General features: G+C 47.3%; 1 protein-coding gene across 2 annotated transcripts in view; it reads right to left on the bottom strand.

Moving 5' to 3' along the window:
- MYH10 (myosin heavy chain 10) overlaps positions 1-20,530 on the bottom strand; it is a 74,899-nt gene extending 54,369 nt beyond the window's left edge. For both annotated transcript variants that reach the window (XM_069952593.1, XM_069952594.1), the window contains exons 1-2: positions 20,432-20,530; positions 12,604-12,974 (exon numbers count right to left, since the gene is read on the bottom strand). In XM_069952593.1, the coding sequence (XP_069808694.1) occupies positions 12,604-12,948 (345 nt within the window). In that variant the 5' untranslated portion in view covers positions 12,949-12,974; positions 20,432-20,530. The remainder of the gene's footprint in view (positions 1-12,603; positions 12,975-20,431) is intronic.
- Between the last annotated feature and the right edge of the window lie 586 nt (positions 20,531-21,116).

Below are 21,116 nucleotides of genomic sequence, written 5' to 3'. Positions count from 1 at the left end.
AGACAATTTACAGCTGGAGCGCTCAGGGACTTGAACTGCACAGCGGCAGACTTTACACTATAAAAGAGGCAGTCCTATGTAAAAGCAGTTACCCCAATGAGTTGTATGGCTAGCACAACCGTTCATCTTTGCAACTCAGGCATGGCACGCTCAGCTCTGCTACATATACTACATCAGTGATGCCAGGGAGCCCAGCATCCATCTATATACTGTATTCACCCTCCAATGACACGACCCCTCTCATGCAGGACGGGTCCAGCTCTGCTGAGAAAACACGGTGTGATTTCTACTTCTGTTTACTCAGAGAATTCTTTCTCCATCACGGAAGGCCCCAGAGATGTGTGGGAAAGTGCCGCTCGGACCGGGCTCCCAATCAGAGGTCGATATTTATTCGCCTCCTTGCTAAAAGTCTGATATTTATTTTACCCAGCGGTGACAGCAGTGATATAACACAGCTGAGGCTATGAGGAGCGGGCCGTGTGGTGCCGCCGCCTCACCGGTGCCCTCCCTGGTTACTGGCGCTGGGCCACACTGCTTGTTAGATTGCGGGCCCAGACTGCAGGATCAGCGGCCAAATAACACTCATCTCTTATAAAGAGCTAATTTATAGGGCTGGATGGAGAGGGCATAAGGTCAGAGCCAGGAAACACCATTGGCGGGATAAAATGAGACTAAAGGGCACCGGGTCAGTCACTATGGCAATAACTGCCAGCACTAGTAACAGCTCAGTCACCATGGCGATAGCAGGCAGCACTAGTAAAGACTCAGTCACCATGGCAATAACTGCCAGCACTAGTAAAGACTCAGTCACCATAGTAATAACTGCCAACACTGGTAACAGCTCAGTCACCATGGCGATAACTGCCAGCACTAGTAACAGCTCAGTCACTATGGCAATAGCTGCCAGCACTAGTAACAGCTCAGTCACCATGGCAATAGCAGGCAGCACTAGTAACAGATCAGTCACTATGGCAATAGCTGCCAGCACTAGTAACAGCTCAGTCACCATGGCAATAGCAGGCAGCACTAGTAACAGATCAGTCACTATGGCAATAGCTGCCAGCACTAGTAACAGCTCAGTCACCATGGCAATAACTGCCAGCACTAGTAACAGCTCAGTCACCATGTGGATAACTGCCAGCACTAGTAAACCAGCTTAGTCACCATAGCAATTACTGCCAGCACTAGTAACAGCTCAGTCACCATGGTGATAACTGCCAGCACTAGTAAACCAGCTTAGTCACCATAGCAATTACTGCCAGCACTAGTAACAGCTCAGTCACCATGGTGATAACTGCCAGCACTAGTAAACCAGCTTAGTCACCATAGCAATTACTGCCAGCACTAGTAACAGCTCAGTCACCATGGTGATAACTGCCAGCACTAGTAAACCAGCTTAGTCACCATAGCAATTACTGCCAGCACTAGTAACAGCTCAGTCACCATGGTGATAACTGCCAGCACTAGTAAACCAGCTTAGTCACCATGGCAATAACTGCCAGCACTAGCAACAGCACAGTCACGATGGCGATAACTGCAACCCAGCAGTAGCAGTTCAGATACCATGGTGATAACTGTGAACGCTAGTTATGGATCAGTTACCAAGGCGATAACTGCCAGCCAAGAGTTACAGCTCAATTACCACAAGCTTTAATAGCTCATGTAGAGTGATAACTACACTCACATAGTAAATGCTTCTTTACCATGGAGATAACCAAGTCATCATGTGACTTGGTTACCATGGTGACAACTACCCCCAATAAAGGATCACTTATTACAGGGAAATTTATTAGTGACCAATAATGCCAGTAACCATGGGGATAACCACATCTGCCTTTAAGGACTCAGGTGACAATTATCCCATCCGCAGTAATGGCTTATTTACCATGGTGTCAACTACCAGCAACCAGTGAGGAGGCAGTTACCAGGGTGACAACTAGCGTGACTAATAGCACAGTTGCCATAGTAATATGTATCAGCCACTGATAATGAGCTGTCAGTAATGATGACAGCCACCCATCAATACTATTCATCCCCCATAATTCTTTCTTCACAGACCTATATTATGGTATTGTATAATAATCACTCATATAATAGAATGCTTGTTTAACCCCTTAACGACACAGGGCGTATATTTACGCCCTGTGGTCGCCTCAGGGACTTTAGAGGGGGCCGCACGGAGAGGCCGTGGTCCGGGTGCCGCATGTAGCCCGGGACTGCGGCTATTAGCGGGCCCGGTCCAATCGCCGTGTCCGCTATTCAAGCAATCAGATGCAGATGTCAAAGTTGACAGCTGCATCTGATTGCTTGCTGTCCCTCCTACCTGGTGGTCTAGTGGGGTGGATCGCCCCCCCCGGGACATTGTCCTGGAGGAGCAATCAGCACCTCCTCTGCAGGCCGGGGTCTGCACCTTAATGGCGCTGATCCCGGCTTGTCACTCTGTTGTTTTCGGCTGCAGCAGCCGAAAGCAATCGAGTGCCGATCTCATTGATCTATGCTGTATAACTATATACAGCATAGATCAATGAGAGATCAGTGTGCATATACTAGAAGTCCCCCAGGGGGAATAACCCCAACCCCAGGGGGGAATAACCCCAACCCCAGGGGGGAATAACCCCAACCCCAGGGAGGCTTCTAGTATAAGTGCAAAAAAGAGCAACAAAGTGTTTATTGATAAAAAAAACTCTCCCCTAATAAAAGTGCGAATCACCCTCCTTTTCCCCATGTTATAAAAATAAACAAACAAACCTGTTTGGTATCGCCGCGTGCGTAATCACCCGAACTATTAATTTATCGCATTCATTCGTGATCTCGCACGGTAAACTGCGTATGCGTAAAAAAATCCCAAAGTGGAAAATTGTTCATTTTTGGTCGCATCAAATCCAGAAAAATTGTAATAAAAAAGCGATCAAAGGTACCGATAGAAAGAACAGATCATGGCGCAAAAAATGACACCTGACACAGCCCCATAGAGCAAAGGATAAAAGCGCCATAAGCCTGGGAATGGAGCGATTTTAAGGAACATATTTATGTTAACAATGGTTTGAATTTTTTACAGGCCATCACATACAATAAAAGTTATACATGTTATATATCGTTGTAACGACTTGAGGAACTTATTTAACAAGTTAGTTTTACCCCAGGGCAAACGGCGTATAAACAAATACCCCCAAAATAAACAAATTGTTTGTTTTGTTTCAATTTCACCACAAATTTTTTCTGGTTTTGCAGTCTTTATGAAAAAATTCAGCCTGTCATTGCAAAGTACAATTAGTGGCGCAAACAATAAGGGCTCATGTGGGTTTCTAGGTGAAAAAATGGAAGTGCTATGGCCTTTTAAGCACAAGGAAGAAAAAAACGGAAGTGCAAAAATCGAAATTGGCTCTAAGGGGTTAAAGGACTTTATTCCCATTTTACTTCCGATGCTCTAGAAACCGTGCCTTTAAGCAATGTACGGCCTTCAGTGCCCCTCTAAGCACAGGGTGTGAATATCACAGCAGCTGCCCGGCAGCCATGATGTCATTTCCAGGAAGGTGGGATGGCGCAGTTTTACGAGCGCCTTTAATTTGTCGCTCATTAGTGTGACGGGTAATGAGTGGCGGTCAGGAGCCCTGCATCAGGAGGGGGTCATTACCAGCCAGGAATGCCCGCTCTATAAAGCCAAAGTGAAAACATGTGTGGTAGAGCCGGCTGCAGCGTCACCATCCATCTGACAATAGGGGAGGATGTGTGGCCAGGTGTGCAGGAAGACCTATTGTATATGTGCGCACGTGTGGAAGAGATGGCGAGGGGGATGGAATATAACAGCGGGGAGGGGAACGGCCAGGTGCACGGCCACTATATATAGACCATCAGGAAAGTAATGGTCAGGAGGCAGCAGAACAGCATTGACCTCAAAGATGGAAGGAGCACCACAATGCAGGGGTTTATGCACTTTGCATTTCAATGTAATTTTTAAGATCTCCGCTTGCTGTCAGTGAATGGTTTGTTTGTTTTTCAGTGGGACTGCCGCAGAGCACCCCAAATCCACTGGGAATTATGTGAGGAAGGATAGGCAAAGCAGCTGTCGGACGCCATCATTTGACAGTAACTTTCCCTTCAAGTCAGTATTTGTTTGGAAGCCTTAGATCAGGGATTGGGAACCTTCAGCCCTCCAGCTGTTGCAAAACTACAATTCCCATCATGCCTGGGCAGCCAAAGCTTTAGCTTTGGCTGCCCAGGCATGATGGGAATTGTAGTTTTGCAATAGCCGAAGGTTCCCCATCCCGCCTTACAACATGACTGGGTATTGGGAAAGAGCTGCTCTGCATATCTTTTTTCATTGTATAAATTGGCCTCTCCTGTTTCACAGGATGCAATGTATTCCTAGGACAGCCTACACTGGACCCCCAGTGCTATTGTGTTTAGTGCTGTCTGGACCAGATGCAACTGATGGGGTCTGTATGAGCTTTTAGCCTTGTAATGTAAATGGAAAGATTTCCATTCACAGACTGAAAGCAAAAATCTTGTATTATAACTTTATTAATACTTTTATCAATCCTTTTTTTCCACATACTTGTTGTGCATATTGGGGTGTTTGTGATCCTAGTAGCCCCCAGTACAGCCCTTTGGTAATCTAGGAGTTTATGACCATAATAGTGGTCTGGCCATTGCTTGGTTTAGTGTTATGTATATGGTTTGCATAGTCATATGCATGGTTCCCAAACCACGGAGGTCCTACAATGTTCCTTATCACCCAATCCGCCCACACAACCCCTTTGGACGAAGCAGTGTTGCCCTTTAAGCCCTTTCTGGACCCACCACCCTGCCGTCTCTGTGCTTCCTGACATTCCAGAACAGAGGGATTGAGCTGCTGAGATTACATTCAGGAAACCCTCTCAAGATTGTCAGCCCCGCTGCTTAAAATACCCCCCCCCCCCCGACACCCTATATCACCAGGCTTGTTGGTTTTGGCACCGAGCGAAGTGCTGAGAAATTCAGTGAGAGAAACCTCTTTTTTGGAAACGTGTCAAGAACCAACCTATATAGCGGAACCCGGGGAGCAGAGGCTCCCATCTGAGGCGGACTCCAATGATAAAGCAACAAAGCCTGCTCCACCTGCTTAGGAATTGACCACTGGCCTGTACTGTCAGGTGAGAGACCACTAAATAATGTCTATAGCAGTGGTCTTAAAGGGTTACTCCAGCAAAAATCTTTTTCTTTCAAATCAACTGGTTTTAGAACATTATGCAGATTTGTAATTTACTTCTACAAAAAAAAAAAAAAAAATCTTCCATTATTTATCAGCTGCTGTATGTCCTGCAGGAAGTTTACATTCCAATCTGACACAGTGCTCTCTGCTGCCACTTCTGTCCATGTCAGGAACTGTCCAGAGCAGGAGAGGTTTTCTATGGGGATTTGCTACTTATGTTAACAGTTCCTGACATGGACAGAGGTGGCAGCAAGGAGCACTGTGTCATACTGGGGAGAATACACCACTACCTGCAGGACATACAGCAGCTGATAAGCCCTGGTAAACTTGAGATTTGAGATAAAAAGAAGTAAATTACAAATCTATGTAACTTTCTGAAACCGGTTGATTTGAAAGACAGATTTTCACCGGAGTACCCCTTTAAACCAGTGGCTCTCTAGTGGTTGCAAAACTACTAACTCCTAGCATGCCCAGTCAGAGTTTGTTACGACTGTACCCAGTGTAGCCTGATACATTGTAGCAAACCCTCAGGGCAAGAGAGATTCTGAGCTAATGTATTTAATGTACAGGAAGATGTCTAGTATAGACTAGTATAGATTTACCATCTGCATATGAAACCATTGTCCTTGAGTAGCGGCAGCGCACAGTGGGCTCTGCTCTGCGGCCAGCCTTGCAGTAACAAGAATACAGATCAAATGAATGCTACATTTTAAAGGGACCAAAGATTTTTTTTTCTTTTTTAAAGCCACCATTCAGGATGTCTGTGCTTCCTAATAGGAAGTTTACCTGTGGGGTCTCGGCTGTATCTATGGGATCAGAGGAAGGGAAGTAAGAACAGCGAGAATCATCATGTAAAGATAACAGAACTGAATAGAAGAAAATTACTCAATCATTAAAAAGGCTACAACAAGATAGCTTGAAGTTACAGGCCCAAAGCCTGAGGCTGCACTACTGTAAGAATCTCATGACAACATATCTGTCTGACTTCTATCACATGCAGTGTTGTCATAGGGACAATGAGTGGATGGAAATCCTAAACCAGGGGAAATCAAACTCTACAGCTGCAAAGGCAGGCATGATGGGAATTGTACTTTTGTAAGTACTTGTGATGCCGTACTACAACTCTTAGCATTGCTTAAGCCTGTGCCCTGGGACGTATTAGGACTCAATACTGTGGTGGGGGATCAGTCATCGGTCCCTGGTGATGAATGGCCGCTGCAGGAAGGGAAATAAACACATATCGGGTCAGGAATGTGCGTATTCTGCGCCGTTTATCAGCAAGGAATGCTGGAATGTGTGGTGGCCTGGCCCCGCGCCAGGGACTCAAATACCACCCTCACCCACCAGGACCAGTCACCATCAATAGCCAGGTCAGGGGTAACTAACCCTGGGAAATACTGGAAGGTAAAGCACCCCCCTCTGCCAGTACAGAGATATGGAAGATTTACTATGTACTCCAGAGCTGGAACCAGGCCTGGAACATAGAAGATCGCTGGGATTAGACCAATGACTTGGACTGTGATATTAATGGAGGCCGTGCGGCTAGGGCAGACGGTAAAGCGACGGATTGTGGAAGAACTGACAATGTGCTATAAATCTCTGGGCTTTTATAGTCTATGAGAGAATGTGACTAAGGTAGCATCACTTACACAGTATCAGCCGTGTTCGGACCCTCGCTCACACCTCAAATAAAGCAGAACTGTATGTAACGCTTACCACTATGTATTAGTATAGAGTACAGCATCGCCTGGAGTCCAGATACTCTCAGGCCTTCCCACACTTCTGATCCTGGGAAAGCTGGGTAACTGCTGTCTGTCTATCTTCTGGATGTATGCAAAACAAGAGTCCGTGGAGCCTCAGTTACGAGTCTCAAAACACGGGATAGCCAGATATCTCTAGCCTGTTGCCAACGGGGTGCCTCCATAATGGGGAGAGCACCACACCACCCTGATAAATAACCCCTTAAGTCCCACTTGGTTGCGAGTATTGGAACATAGACAGGGAAACAACAGGGTGGCCCCTTTTGTCAATGTCTAACTCAAGGTGCGAGTATTGCGATCATGACAAGGGCTTGCAAAGGCAGGCTTCCACCCACAGACAGCCGTTTCGGGGTTTTTGCCCCTCGTCAGTGTGGGGTAGGATTCTGGCTAGTTGGGGCAATGAAAAATCAACCAACAAAACACAGTAATCACTGAACTCAAGGAGAACAGCGAAAAAAATTCCAATGAAGTACTCAATCAAGAGTCTCCACTGATGCCCCCAAAAATTTAAATATGCAAAACAAGAGTTTTTTCGCTGTTCTCCTTGAGTTCAGTGATTACTGTGTTTTGTTGGTTGATTTTTCATTGCCCCAACTAGCCAGAATCCTACCCCACACTGACGAGGGGCAAAAACCCTGAAACGGCTGTCTGTGGGTGGAAGTTGCCTTTGCAAGCCCTTGTCATGATCGCAATACTCGCACCTTGAGTTAGACATTGACAAAAGGGACCACCCTGTTGTTTCCCTGTCTATGTTCCAATACTCGCAACCGAGTGGGACTTAAGGGGTTATTTATCAGGGTGGTGTGGTGCTCTCCCCATCATGGAGGCACACCGTTGGCAACAGGCTAAGATATCTGGCTATCCCGTGTTTTGAGACTCGTAACTGAGGCTCCACGGACTCTTGTTTTGCATATTTAAATTTTTGGGGGCATCAGTGGAGACTCTTGATTGATACTTCATTGGAATTTTTTTCGCTGTTCTCCTTGAGTTCAGTGATTACTGTGTTTTGTTGGTATCTTCTGGATGTAGACTTATGCCTGCATAATTAAGTAGGTTTGCCTTTCAGGACTCTAGAAAAGTTGGATGGCGACATGACTGTGCGATGTATTAGAGCAGGGGTAGGGAACCTTGTCTCTCCAACTGTTGCAAAACTACAACTCCCATCATGCCTGGACAGCCAAAGCAAAAGCTTTGGCTGTCCAGGCATGATGGGAGTTGAAGTTTTGCAACAGTTGGAGAGACAAGGTTCCCTACCCCTGCTCTAATACATCGCACAGTCATGTGCACAGTCAAGGGCCAAGGTTCCCTTTTCCTGTATTAGAGGTACAGTATGTAGGCGGTGGTGGTGAGGGGAAGTGGGAACACTCTAGGTCTAAAGCTGGACGCATTATGAGACACAAGTGTGGCATCCCCCCTCGTCACGCGTAATCCAGCGCTGTCTCCATGTCACCCTGATAGGCGTGCAATTCTGAAATCTCTGCAGGCAGGAAGTGCCAAACCTCACCCTGACATAACTGTGGCTAAAAAGGGAAGGACTGTGGTTGTGAGCAGCAGCAGCCGTATTCAGGCACCCTCCAGGACAACTACAGGGATGGTCTACGGTCGGAGGGCAGCCGCCATTATGTGAGCTGAGGGGGAAGACGAATTTAAGTATTGGACCCTCTTATGGATGCAAAGATCAGGAAACTGCACAAATAACAAATATACTATGCTTATTATTAAAGCTAGTGTACAGCAGCATCCGCTATATATTACACACACACACACACACACACACGTACAAATATCTATTGTCGAACTGCTTAGTGTGCTATTGTCTACCATGGAGGTATACACACACCAAGGAGACTGTAGAGTACCATGAGGAATACATGATTTGCACTACCGTGTAGAGTTGTCCTTTATTTTTTTTTCATAGTATTGCAAAACCTTTTTTTTTCCCCTGAATGTTGGAGAAGCTGAATATCCACAATCCAAGTACTTACGGTCACGGGAGCCAAATGCAGTTGCCAAAATCACAAAATGTAAATTGCGGAAAAGGGTGCTAGTGTTGAGTAACACATCATGCCTGCAAAATCGAATTGTCCCTGTAATGAAAACCCAAGCTAAGCACCTTCCTATAAGATAATCAATGCCCCCAACTGGGATTCCCTCACCTAGAACTAGAAATGACTCTAGGGGTCGGCACGCTCAATACTCGGCTATACCTGTAGGGGCACTGCAGGGAACGCAATTTCTTCAGTGATCAGAAGACTTTTCAAACCTGATATTTTACAAAAGGGGAAAAAGGGACATAGTCATGGATCGCTGGCGACAAACAAAAAAAATGGTGAGCAGGAAAAGATCAAGAAGACACCTCTCGTCCTGACTTGACAGGAAAGAGTATTTCCTCATACACACTGCACAGGCTTTTCAAGACAGACAATCCGAGAGGATGTTTTTCATTCCCCGGAATAAAGAGAGAGAAAAAAAAAAACTTAACCCAAAGGAAGTCAGAAGGAGACTAAAATAACTTCAGAGAATCTGCAATTTTTAAAAGGTGCAGAATGAAACCTTCCTATAGTCACTTAGCAGAACGATCCCAGATTGATCTCCTCAACCCCATGGACATGTGGCCCTTAAAGGAGCTCTTTCATTACATTAAAGGGACTGATGGACTACAGCACAGGTGTCAAACCCACAGCCTTTAAGCTGTTGCAAAAGCACAATTACCATCAAGCTAAAGCTTTGGCTGTCCAGGCATGATAGTATTTGTAGTTTTGCAACAGCCAGAGGGCCACTAGTTTGACACCCCTGGACTACAGAAAATGAGCACCAAACTTTGATCAGCAATTGTTTACTCATGCCTTATGAAGGTATAGTAATTGTTCAGCCCATTTAATGCACTGTCAGCCACACTTCGCATGTTTACACCGGGCAATGTGCAGCCGACAACAATGCAATAAATTGGCTGCACAAAGATCCATTCATTCAAAAAACAAGTGTATGCGCTGGCCCTTTTACAAATGCTGATTGTTGATAACGAGCATTCACAGGCCCAATGATAGGCCCAGTGTAAAAAGGGTCTTTTAGTCATAGCCGAGCAGGGGATAACATGTGTGAGACAAAAGTGTCACAAGGTGGAAGAGAACCAGCATCAACATCAGTCGGGCATTTTTCTTCCTTTCAGTCAACTTTATTAGGTCATAAGGAAGCAATCTTATTTAGTAGGCGATCCCTCCCCTCCACCAGCCGCCACTTATCTACTGCTGCAGATAAGGGCTCTCCATGGATTCCTCCAGACGCAGACTGGAATAGAAAAGTGACAGACGTCTGCTTTCTATAGCATCCCGCGTCTGACAGCTTATCTCCTGGCAAGCGCTCGCCATTCCTTTACACCGGTGACAGCTTCCATTCCTTACCTCTTACACAGAGCATACTTGGGCAGACCACAACCATTTCTTGGCAGTGTCTTGCTATGTCTTGCCCGCGGACCACAAAAACCTAGCCATACATCCGTGTGAAGGCTTTATAGGGATGGAGACGTAATGTTAGATGTATCAAGGCCTCACACATAAAAATGAGATCAGGACAAATGGTTATTAATGCATAAAGCATTTCTAGGAATCTAAAGGAGCAGGTGAGGACACCTTAAAGGAATTGTCCAGTTTAGAAAATCTGATATAAAGGATCTTCATCTCTTGACCATAATGGAAAACAGTTTGTTTGACCTGCCCTGTCCAGGTATTACATCCACAGCGTGTAAGGGTCTGTTCACACTGAGTAAGTGGCCTAATTCCGCGCGAAGCTTCTGCCATGGACTTTGCTCGGAATCCCGCCTCCCTCAGTGCGTCGACGCAATGCTTCACGCGCATGCGCTCAAAGAATTGACATGTCACGAGCATCAAATTGACACACTGAGGCAGGTGGGATTCTGAGTCCACTGCTGGGGCTCCGCGTGGAATTCTGCTACTTTTACTCAGTGTGAACGGACCCCAATACCAAATTTCCCCTGTGGTGGCGCTGCAGAGAAAATTAACACTTATGCCAGATTCCACCACTGATCACACCTGATTGTTGGGATTCCCAACACAGATATCTTGTGATCAGCCTATTGTCAAGAGACCTTTCTAACAAGCAGGGATTGTTAAAAGCGGAGAAGCCCTTTAAACCATAACATCACTTTATAAAAGTAGATAACATATTTAAAGGGAATCTGTCACTTTGCAGAGGGACACTCCTTATAGTCCTGATCAGGTTGCTATTGCACCTACTAAAATGACCCTTAAAATCTCTATGAGTAAAGGCCCTATTCCACCGGACGATTATCGTTCAGATTATCGTTAAATCGTTCAAATCTAAACGATAATCGTTCGGTTGAAATGCAGTAACGATTAACGACCGAACGAGAAATCGTTGATCGCTTTATAAGACCTGGACCTATTTTTATCGTTGCTCGTTCGCAAAACGTTCGCAAATCGTTCGCATTGAATAAGACATCGTTCGGTCGTTCACAATAGATACGAACGCAATAGCAAAGAAATACGGAAGAAGAAACGATCGCAATTACGATCATAAGTAACGATTATCGTTCCATGGAAATGAGTGAACGTTTTCAGGTCTTTCGCAATAGCGGTCGTTTGAGATCGTTAATCGTTAACGATTATGCTAACGATAATCGTCCGGTGGAATAGGGCCCTAAGCCCCACCACACCACCATAGGAATCAGAGATATATTTATAGAAGTGTCACGTGATTTCAACCAGCTCTGCCAAATGACTAGAAGGACCATCACCTGCGCTCAAGAACTCACTGGAAAGTCAGCCCAGTAGGGTCTTGGATGAGTAGTCAGATGGCAGCCGCCCCCCACCCCCAAGTACGAGCAAACCAATTTCCAAAGTTTGAAAGGCGTCTCATGGGCATCTTAAAAGGCATAAACCTTTTTAGGGAGACATGATGTCACTAAGTGACATCACTATATTTAGGATACCCATAAAAGCAGAAAAAATGCTCGTGGCAGCACGTTATATAAAAGTCACACCCATTGCAGCACTGTCATGGCTGCCCCCTTAACATATATACTACAATACATAAACATGCATGTGTACGCAATGACCTAATGCACGCTTATTGATTAGAGAAAGTCCTGCAGGGTTTTACTAATGACGACTGCAGAATAATGACTAATCCTGTAGATGGGAATAAGCACTCGGTGATGAAAAGCGGCTCAAATGCGTGGCCAAGCAGATGACAATGTTGTTTATGTGACTGCAGATGGGAACTTGGCTCTGAGATTTACATAGCACATTTAATCTAGAACACTCATTCCAGCCATCGGTACTGAACAGGTTAAACACAAAGCGTCCAGTGCACAAAGTCCATATCTCTGGCTGCATTTCCCTGCATCTGCTGGTGTGACCCCTGACGGTAAACATGGGAGGCCAGAAACAAAACATTACATTGGTGCATTTAGAAAAACATGGCTGCTTTTTTCTAGAAACAGAGCCACGCCTGCCCATGGATTGTATCTGGTATGGCACAGAACGGTTCTAGGCTGAGATGCCGCACACAACCTATGGATGGCGTGGTGCTGTTTTTGGAAGAAAGCAACAGTTTATTAACCCAGAAGAACAAATGAACAGTAGCAATGTTCCTGCATTTAATGAAACTCACATAGATGAGTCCCGAGTAGTATCGATCCTTCAGGTTGTGCAGGACGGAGGCCTCATTGAGGCACGTCAACTCTGCCATGTCTTCCACCTTGGAGAATTTGGGTGGGTTCATCTTCTGGATGTCGTCTTTGTTCACCATGGCCTTCTTGCCATTCTCGGCTAGCTCCACCACCACCTCGTCACCTCTTTCCTCCTTGATGCTGGCTGCCTCAAACCCATGCCGCTCCGACGGCACCCACACCAGCTTCTTGGCCGTCCAGTCAGCCTGTGTGGCTGGATTGTAGACCACATCGCGGTCCACGAAGAGGTATCGCTCGGGGTCATCCTGCCCCACTCTCTGAGACATTGTGACTTGGAGTCTCTAGGAAACACCTGAGGAGAGAAGAGAAGTCAGTTTGTTACTTTGTACACTTAGATACATCAGCTCAGCAGTAAGTTACACACAGCTAATGGACACATTTGCTCTGCAGACAGTATGACACATGATAGGTTTAGACACAGAAGAAACAAGTAGCAAAAAGTAATAGATGTTTTAGTTGTGTTGGGCATTTATCTCCATATAGCAGAAGAACCTCAGAAATCACTGAAACCAGGGAGTCCATATCCAAGGATATACTGGCATGTGTCTGGATATACTGGCAAGGTATACAACTTTGTAATGCGTATTATGTATGTGAATGGCCCCCTTCCCAGTGTTTCCCCCCACCCACGCTAGACCCGGAAGTGTTGGTGCATTATACTTACCGCATTCGTGTCGACCCCCGTCTGCCATCTTGTGACAATGACCTCGTCTTTGAGAGGCCGGCCAAACCGCTCCATCCGTCCCCCCTCTGCTGCGTCATCAGCTGCTCAGCCGCGATTGGCTGAGCACAGTTATGCTCAGCCAATCGCGGCTGAGCAGCTGATGACGCGGCATGGGGGGCCAGCATGAGGGATGGATGGAGCGGTTCAGCCGGCCTCCCGAAGACGACATCATTGTCACAAGATGGCGGACGGGGGTCGACACGAATGCGGTAAGTATAGTGCACCAACACTTCCAGGTCTAGCGTGGGTGGGTGGGGGGGGAATATATTCTTGTATATAGGGGACAATATTAGTCAGTATATTCTTGTACAGTATTATTTTAGCCTCATACATAAATCCTATGTCGTTACCATGTAATTTAGGAAACATGACAATGCATCACTGAGTGAATAACAACTACAGCCTCCCAATCGACAGCAGCCAAGTTTTAGCACATCCCAGGAGACATCCTACTTGGACAAGAGTCTGGATTTCGCTGTCTCACAGTAGGGGATGTACTCAGTAATCAGACTGGATATAGTCTTCCCTTATTACAGAGCTGGGTGACTAATGACTTCACCTGTCGCTTCTTTCCTGGCACAGACACAAGGACCCTTGTAAAACTACAGGAGGCCTTTGGTGTGTGTCATTGAGGCCACTGCAGAACCATAACATCATCCCATTGAACTTCGAAGATCTCCCCTTCCCTTCCCCCAAACTATAATCAATATAGAGGACCCCTGGCAACCACTGTGCCCACACATGCTCAATGAGAGGTGACAATTCAATCACGGCAAAGTAAAAAGTGGTAGGACCAGAAACCCAACACTAAACACCAAACTCATCTATCTGTATCCTAAAGGGGGAAATTCATCTAAACTTCACTGAGGTGCCAAAAGAGAAAATCCTTAAAGTCGTAACCCTCACCATATCTGGAACAATGGACTTATTAAACTTATTAAAAAAAACTTGCCCAACACTTATTTGAGCTGGTCAAGAATTTTCACAACTTCCTGTTATTCGATTCCAACCATGAGCTGGTCCTGGAGGCTGATACCTCGTCTTCCTCACAGTAATTGTATTGCTGTCTTAGGGTAGGTTCACACTACGGAACCCGAGCGGAGAATTTCCAACGGATTCCGTTGCTCGTACCAGTTCACGGCCACGCGCCTCTCCGCCCATGCCATAGACACCATTCTATATTTTACACAATTGTAAGCCACGCAATATTCTTGGTTGAACTTCATGGACATGTGTCTTTTTTCAACCGTATTAACTATGTAACTATGTAACTATTATTACACTTCGCAATGCGCGATCGGTGGCCAATGATTTTAGGTCAGGACTGTAGTCACCGGCTGTCTCTATATAAGAGCGATAATCTGCCTGATTCGGCTGATTATTGCTCTGTGTAATAGGACCCTTACAGATCATTTTACTGGAGATTCCTTCCTTTGAGTTCTAGCTATAGCAACCCCTTCCCAAGTACCCAATCTGCAGGTACCACCCCTGACCTCATACCCCATGCCCTGTTATTATATCCCATCTACATGAACCAATACTCTGAAGTATTAATGCCCCACCTTAAAAATCACAATCCTTATAAAATGCTAAAACCTGACGTGCCATGCACTATTATATATGCCTATGTAACATCGTGCCCCCTACATAGCATGTGCCCTGATTAATGCCCACTGATGTGTAGTAACCATACAAGTAAATATAGCCCGACTCCTCTTCTAAAACAGTGATCACACCTGGCTCCCAGTAAGGCTTTTAGGGTTCCAGGGGTCCCCAGTAAATGGTCACAATGTGATGATTATACCACACAAACACTGCATGCCCAAAAAAATGCCCCTTTGCATGACTGGGCATAGCCAGGCATCCAATGCACCTAGAAATTTGCAAGTAACATAAAGGAATTATCCAGCGTTAGAAAAACATGGCTACTTTCTTCCAGAGACAGCACCACTCTTGCCTCCACTTTGGCTGCGAGTTTTCGTTCCATTGAAGTGAATGAGGCTTAATTGCAAACCACACCTGACCTGGAGACAAGAGCAGTGCTGTCTCTGGAAGAAAATGGCCATGTTTTTCTAAAGATGGATAACCCCTTTAACTTTTTAAGTTGATGTTGAAATCCTTAGTGCCTGGCTACTAAAGAAACTATAACCTGGCTGTCTGGCCTATCCCTTGGTCATGGCTCCTGTGACCTCTGCTATTTCTATTAGTAAATGTGAGATATCTGCAGTGTTCACACACCATACGTTGGGTGGTCTCTTTCTTTTACCATTCAAGCATGGCTTGGCACTACAATGACACAACACGATGTCCATTCTTTCTAGTTGAGGTCACAGCGACTTGTGTGTATTGCAATGCGACCCTTTCACCTTCATGAGCTGCGATGCTACACAGCAACCCTTGGCATTGCATGGGCCGCCTGCAACAACACACTGTGTAAAGTGCAGGAGACCATGAAGATGTATAACCCAGGACCATATAACAGTTGTGCGTTTGTTTTTCCTGCACAGTATTGCACTTGAATGGGGACAAGTTGCAGGTGTGTAAGAAACTGACATAATCTGCAGCTTCCAGGTGAAGACCAAGAGCACCACCATGAGAGTCATTCTGCACTAGTGCCCAGGATTACACTGTTGGGCTATGTTCACACTACGTAAGTTCCGCAGAAATCACGGCTGTTGTTAAAATGGCCGTGATTTCTGTGGTACTTACGGAGTGCTGCAGGCTGAGGGAATCCTGGCTGGAGTGTATACTCATGGTATACACTTCGTCCGGGATCCCTAGCGGCGCCGCGAGAAACTGACACGTCAGTTTTCTGCGGCCGATATCCACTGAATAGAAAACCCTGTCAGCTCACACAATGGAGCATGCGGCTCTGGCCGCATGCTCCATTGTGTGCAGTGGGGAATTCTGATGCGGGCGCGCACTGATGCACCCGCATCTGAACTCAGCGGCGCTAAAGATCATCCGGCCGGTAATGCAGTACCAGCCGGAATGATCTTTTCTGAGACCGTCCGGGTCACAGAACGGCCGGTCTCTTACCAAATGTGAACAGTCTTACCGTGTCACCATCCTTCTCAGGATCTACAAGGGTCCCTCCCAGCCACCTGGTTGTGAAGGAAGCTGCAGATGACCCCCACTCACAAGGGTCCCTATATGTTGGCCCTTGGTCACGTAGAGAAGTCCTGTTCAACTGTATAGGATCATCTGCAACTACCCAGGGGGCCAAGAGCACCAATACGTGGAGCAAACTAGACCAGTATTACCACCATATCTTCAATGCACTGGTTATATCCCTCCACTGCTTATACAAGTCACCAATGCCCCATGCCTACTCCAACAACCCCTACCCAGTAATGCCCCCTCCTCCGTTCACAGCTTATACCCAGGTAACACAGTAAAATCCATCATCTTATAACTTGGCCCACGTCTCCGCCAGCAGCGGGGGGGGGGGGGGGGGGGGGGGGGGGGGCCCACTCAGCCTCCAGGATTCGGAATATGAGAAGAATTAAAAACTTCTTAGGAAAGAGGAATAAATCCACCTTGATTATAACATTTGCATCCGAGCTTCTAACAATGGCGATTATAAGGTCGGGGGGGCTTGTGGGAAGATTACATACAGAGCGATGCTTCTCATAATAATACCGCCACCTAATAATCCGGATCCAGACGTCCACAGGTTAATACGCCTAGGAATGGCCCCCAGACCCCAAATGTTACGTGAAGCGCATGGCTGCTGCAGACAAAGCGGGTGCTGATATTTGGGGCAGGATGGGGGGGGGGGGGGTATATGGAGAGGGGCGAGCGTCTTGGGCCTGCTGGTTCGGTTCCTGTAGGAGGTGGGCAGGCTGGTGGTGGGGGGGCACAGGGGAGGGGGCTAGACAGAGCAGAGGAGGACTGACTGAGCGCATGGAAGCTGCAAGTCATGATGTAGACAGGCTCTTTGTTCCCTGGGAGCTGCTGCAATAAGAGATCTGAGCAGCCGCCCACCTAGTGCCGGGTAACTGTTCTCCACACTTGTTTCTCGGACTTAACCCCTTTCCTGCCATCCCCTCCCCCTCCCGCTGCCTAAACAAGGTCAAGCGAAACCCACCATCCAGGCTGCACAGCAGCTGAATAGCAGGCCCTGGGTGGTGCCCCTGATTTATTCATCGGCATGCAGCGGCCGCTCGATGTTCTGCGAGGGGGACTACGAGCTGAGCCACAAGCCCCGGCTGACGATGTCACCCGCTAAGTGCCCACCACATGCAGACGGCAGCGTGCTCCCAGGCCCGAGACACATGGGCACCAGACCGAGGGGAGGGGGGGTAAAGATCAAGCTGCCCTTGAAGGCATCCAGCGAGTAAACCATATGGCCAATTCATTAACCCATCATGTGCTGAAGCAAGCAAAACATGGCCGCCTCCAGGGTGACTGAATGAATGGGGGAGGACCAGCCGGCAGCATGGCATCTTCCCTGGCAGATCCCTACACACGCCAGCTCTGCAGAGCACAGCAGAAATAGTTAACCCTTAGTTTACCCACAATGACCCAGGATTGACCCATCATTTAGGGGTTAAACCACCCCAAAAAGGGGAGGGGTTTCTCAAAGGAATTTGAGGGAGGGGTCACTACGGAGGGTACAAAGAGTGCACCACACACAATATACAATGGTGTACCCCATACAGGGAAATACAGCAAGATATTCCTGATGGGCAAACACCTTGGCACATAATAAACCAATGCAACAACATGAAAACTTGTGCCACTCTAAGCTGATCCCTACAGGCTGGCATCACCCGATAACACTTGTCTAATCCCTACAGGCTGGCATCACCCCACAACATACCTCACTGATCCCTACAGGCTGGAATCACCCAATAACACTTGACTGATCCCTACAGGCTGGCATCACCCCACAACACACCTCACTGATCCCTACAGGTTGGAATCACCCGATAACACTTGACTGATCCCTACAGGTTGGCATCACCCAATAACACTTGACTAATCCCTACAGGCTGGCATCACCTGATAACACTTGACTAATCCCTACAGGCTGGCATCACCTGATAACACTTGTCTGATCCCTACAGGCTGGCATCACCTGATAGCAGTTGTCTGATCCCTACAGGTTGGCATCACCCCACAACATATAATATTGGGTGGGCATCCTTTTAAAAGAAGTAAGAGAAAAGGAATCTAGGAGCTAATGCCTGAGACCTGGAGGGTAGGGTGGCACCTTAACAGTTAGGAGTTGGTATTTCAAGGGGCATCTGTAAACTGAAGTTTAAAGGCACAAAGGATCCTGGCAAATGGGGCAAACAAGGGCTTAAGTTTGGTATAGTGTAATAGAAAAGGGGCAAAATGGGGGTATAGCGAAGGGCCATGACCTGGGCATGGAGTAATGGAGACAGGGCATAAACTGAGTACAGAGAGGGGCCCAAAGCAGGCATGGAGTTGTACAGAAGGGGCAGAATGAGGGCAACAAGAAAAGTAGGGGCATAACATGGGCACAGAGCAATGCTAAAGGGGCATAACATGGGCACAGAGCAATGCAAAAGGGGCATAACATGGGCACAGAGCAATGCTAAAGGGGCATAACATGGGCACAGAGCAATGCTAAAGGGGCATAACATGGGCACAGAGCAATGCTAAAGGGGCATAACATGGGCACAGAGCAATGCTAAAGGGGCATAACATGGGCACAGAGCAATGCTAAAGGGGCATAACATGGGCACAGAGCAATGCTAAAGGGGCATAACATGGGCACAGAGCAATGCTAAAGGGGCATAACATGGGCACAGAGCAATGCTAAAGGGGCATAACATGGGCACAGAGCAATGCTAAAGGGGCATAACATGGGCACAGAGCAATGCTAAAGGGGCATAACATGGGCACAGGGCAATGCAGAAGGGGCATAACATGGGCACAGGGCAATGCAGAAGGGGCATAACATGGGCACAGGGCAATGCAGAAGGGGCATAACATGGGCACAGGGCAATGCAGAAGGGGCATAACATGGGCACAGGGCAATGCTAAAGGGGCATAACATGGGCACAGAGCAATGCTAAAGGGGTATAACATGGGCACAGGGCAATGCAGAAGGGGCATAACATGGGCACCGGGCAATGCAGAAGGGGCATAACATGGGCACAGGGCAATGCAGAAGGGGCATAACATGGGCACAGGGCATAACATGGGCACAGAGCAATGCAGAAGGGGCATAACATGGGGGCATTAGGCAGGTGAAGGATGGTATCACTGGCATAGGGCACTTAAGGTATTTAGCTAGCTAGAGGGCATCTGCTAGGGTATTATATACATGGGGGTATTAGTGAAGGGCATTTCACTGGTGTATTAGAAACATAGGGGTATTAGAGAGGGGCATTACATACCTGAGGGTAGTAGTTAGGGGCGTTACATTAGAAACACAGAAGCATTACATACATGGGGGTATGAGTGAGGGGCATTACATACATGGGGGTATGAGTGAGGGGCATTACATACATGGGGGTATGAGTGAGGGGCATTACATACATGGGGGTATGAGTGAGGGGCATTACATACATGGGGGTATCAGTGAGGGGCATTACATACATGGGGGTATGAGTGAGGGGCATTACATACATGGGGGTATGAGTGAGGGGCATTACATACATGGGGGTATGAGTGAGGGGCATTACATACATGGGGGTATCAGTGAGGGGCATTACATACATGGGGGTATCAGTGAGGGGCATTACATACATGGGGGTATCAGTGAGGGGCATTACATACATGGGGGTATCAGTGAGGGGTAACTACATGCATGGGGTATTAGGAGGCTGCACTGCTGTAGTGTGGGGGCATCGGCAGAGAATTGCCCTCTATCGGGGTATTATACCGGCGCTGTTTTCCCTCAGAGCCACAGCCCAGGTAACAGTATAAAGGTTACAATGAGAGGAGCGGTAATACCGGGAGTGTGAGGGGCGCCCCGCTAACCACCCGGTGAGGTAGCAGAACCATAATTACATCTACCGTGCTAACATCCCGCCATCCCCTCTTACCGGCGGCTCCTGGGCTCCCTCTCTCCGTCTCTGCGCCTCCCGGTAACCACCAGCCCGTCAACTCAGCAACCACGCCCACCGACACCAGGCGGAGCCATTCTAACCTTTCCGTCTCTCCTATTGGCCAACGCCCTCTCTCCTTCACCCCTCTCAGCTCCCTCATTGGCCATCGGCGCCGTCAGTCATTCCGAAACCGTTACTTCGCTCCCTCTCCATCATTTTTCCCCCCTTTTACCCGCCCTCTCCTGCAGGAAAGAGGCTGGAGGCGGTTGTCAATCATTAACTCGGCTTTCTCATTGGCTAATGGGGTTTCCATGGAACCCGGTAGGGTAGGCGGGGCCACTTGGACCGGATTGCGCATGTTTGATTGACAGCTGTGTGAGCACCACGTGGGTGTAATGCTGATTAGAATAGTCGCAGGTCACGACGTCTCTTCTGTCACGATCTCTCTATGAATTATCCTGACTCCCCCTCATAGTGGACCCCAATATGGAGTCCATCATGTTCTATCATGTTCTAGGCCTACATGGCAGAACCATTACAATTCACACAGTGGAACATTGCGACTTTTGGTTGCACCACTCCTGTCCCTGTGAGAATCATTCTATAGAGTCACCTGACCGACCTGTCACTTTCCATCCATCGCACGCCGTCTACACGCAGTAATTACGATCACGTTTCCTAA

This window comes from Dendropsophus ebraccatus, chromosome 14 (assembly GCF_027789765.1).
Source record: "Dendropsophus ebraccatus isolate aDenEbr1 chromosome 14, aDenEbr1.pat, whole genome shotgun sequence".
Taxonomy (NCBI): Eukaryota; Metazoa; Chordata; class Amphibia; order Anura; family Hylidae; genus Dendropsophus; species Dendropsophus ebraccatus.
Note: the sequence above shows the minus strand (reverse complement) of the source record. Positions and strands in the feature narration are given on the sequence as shown.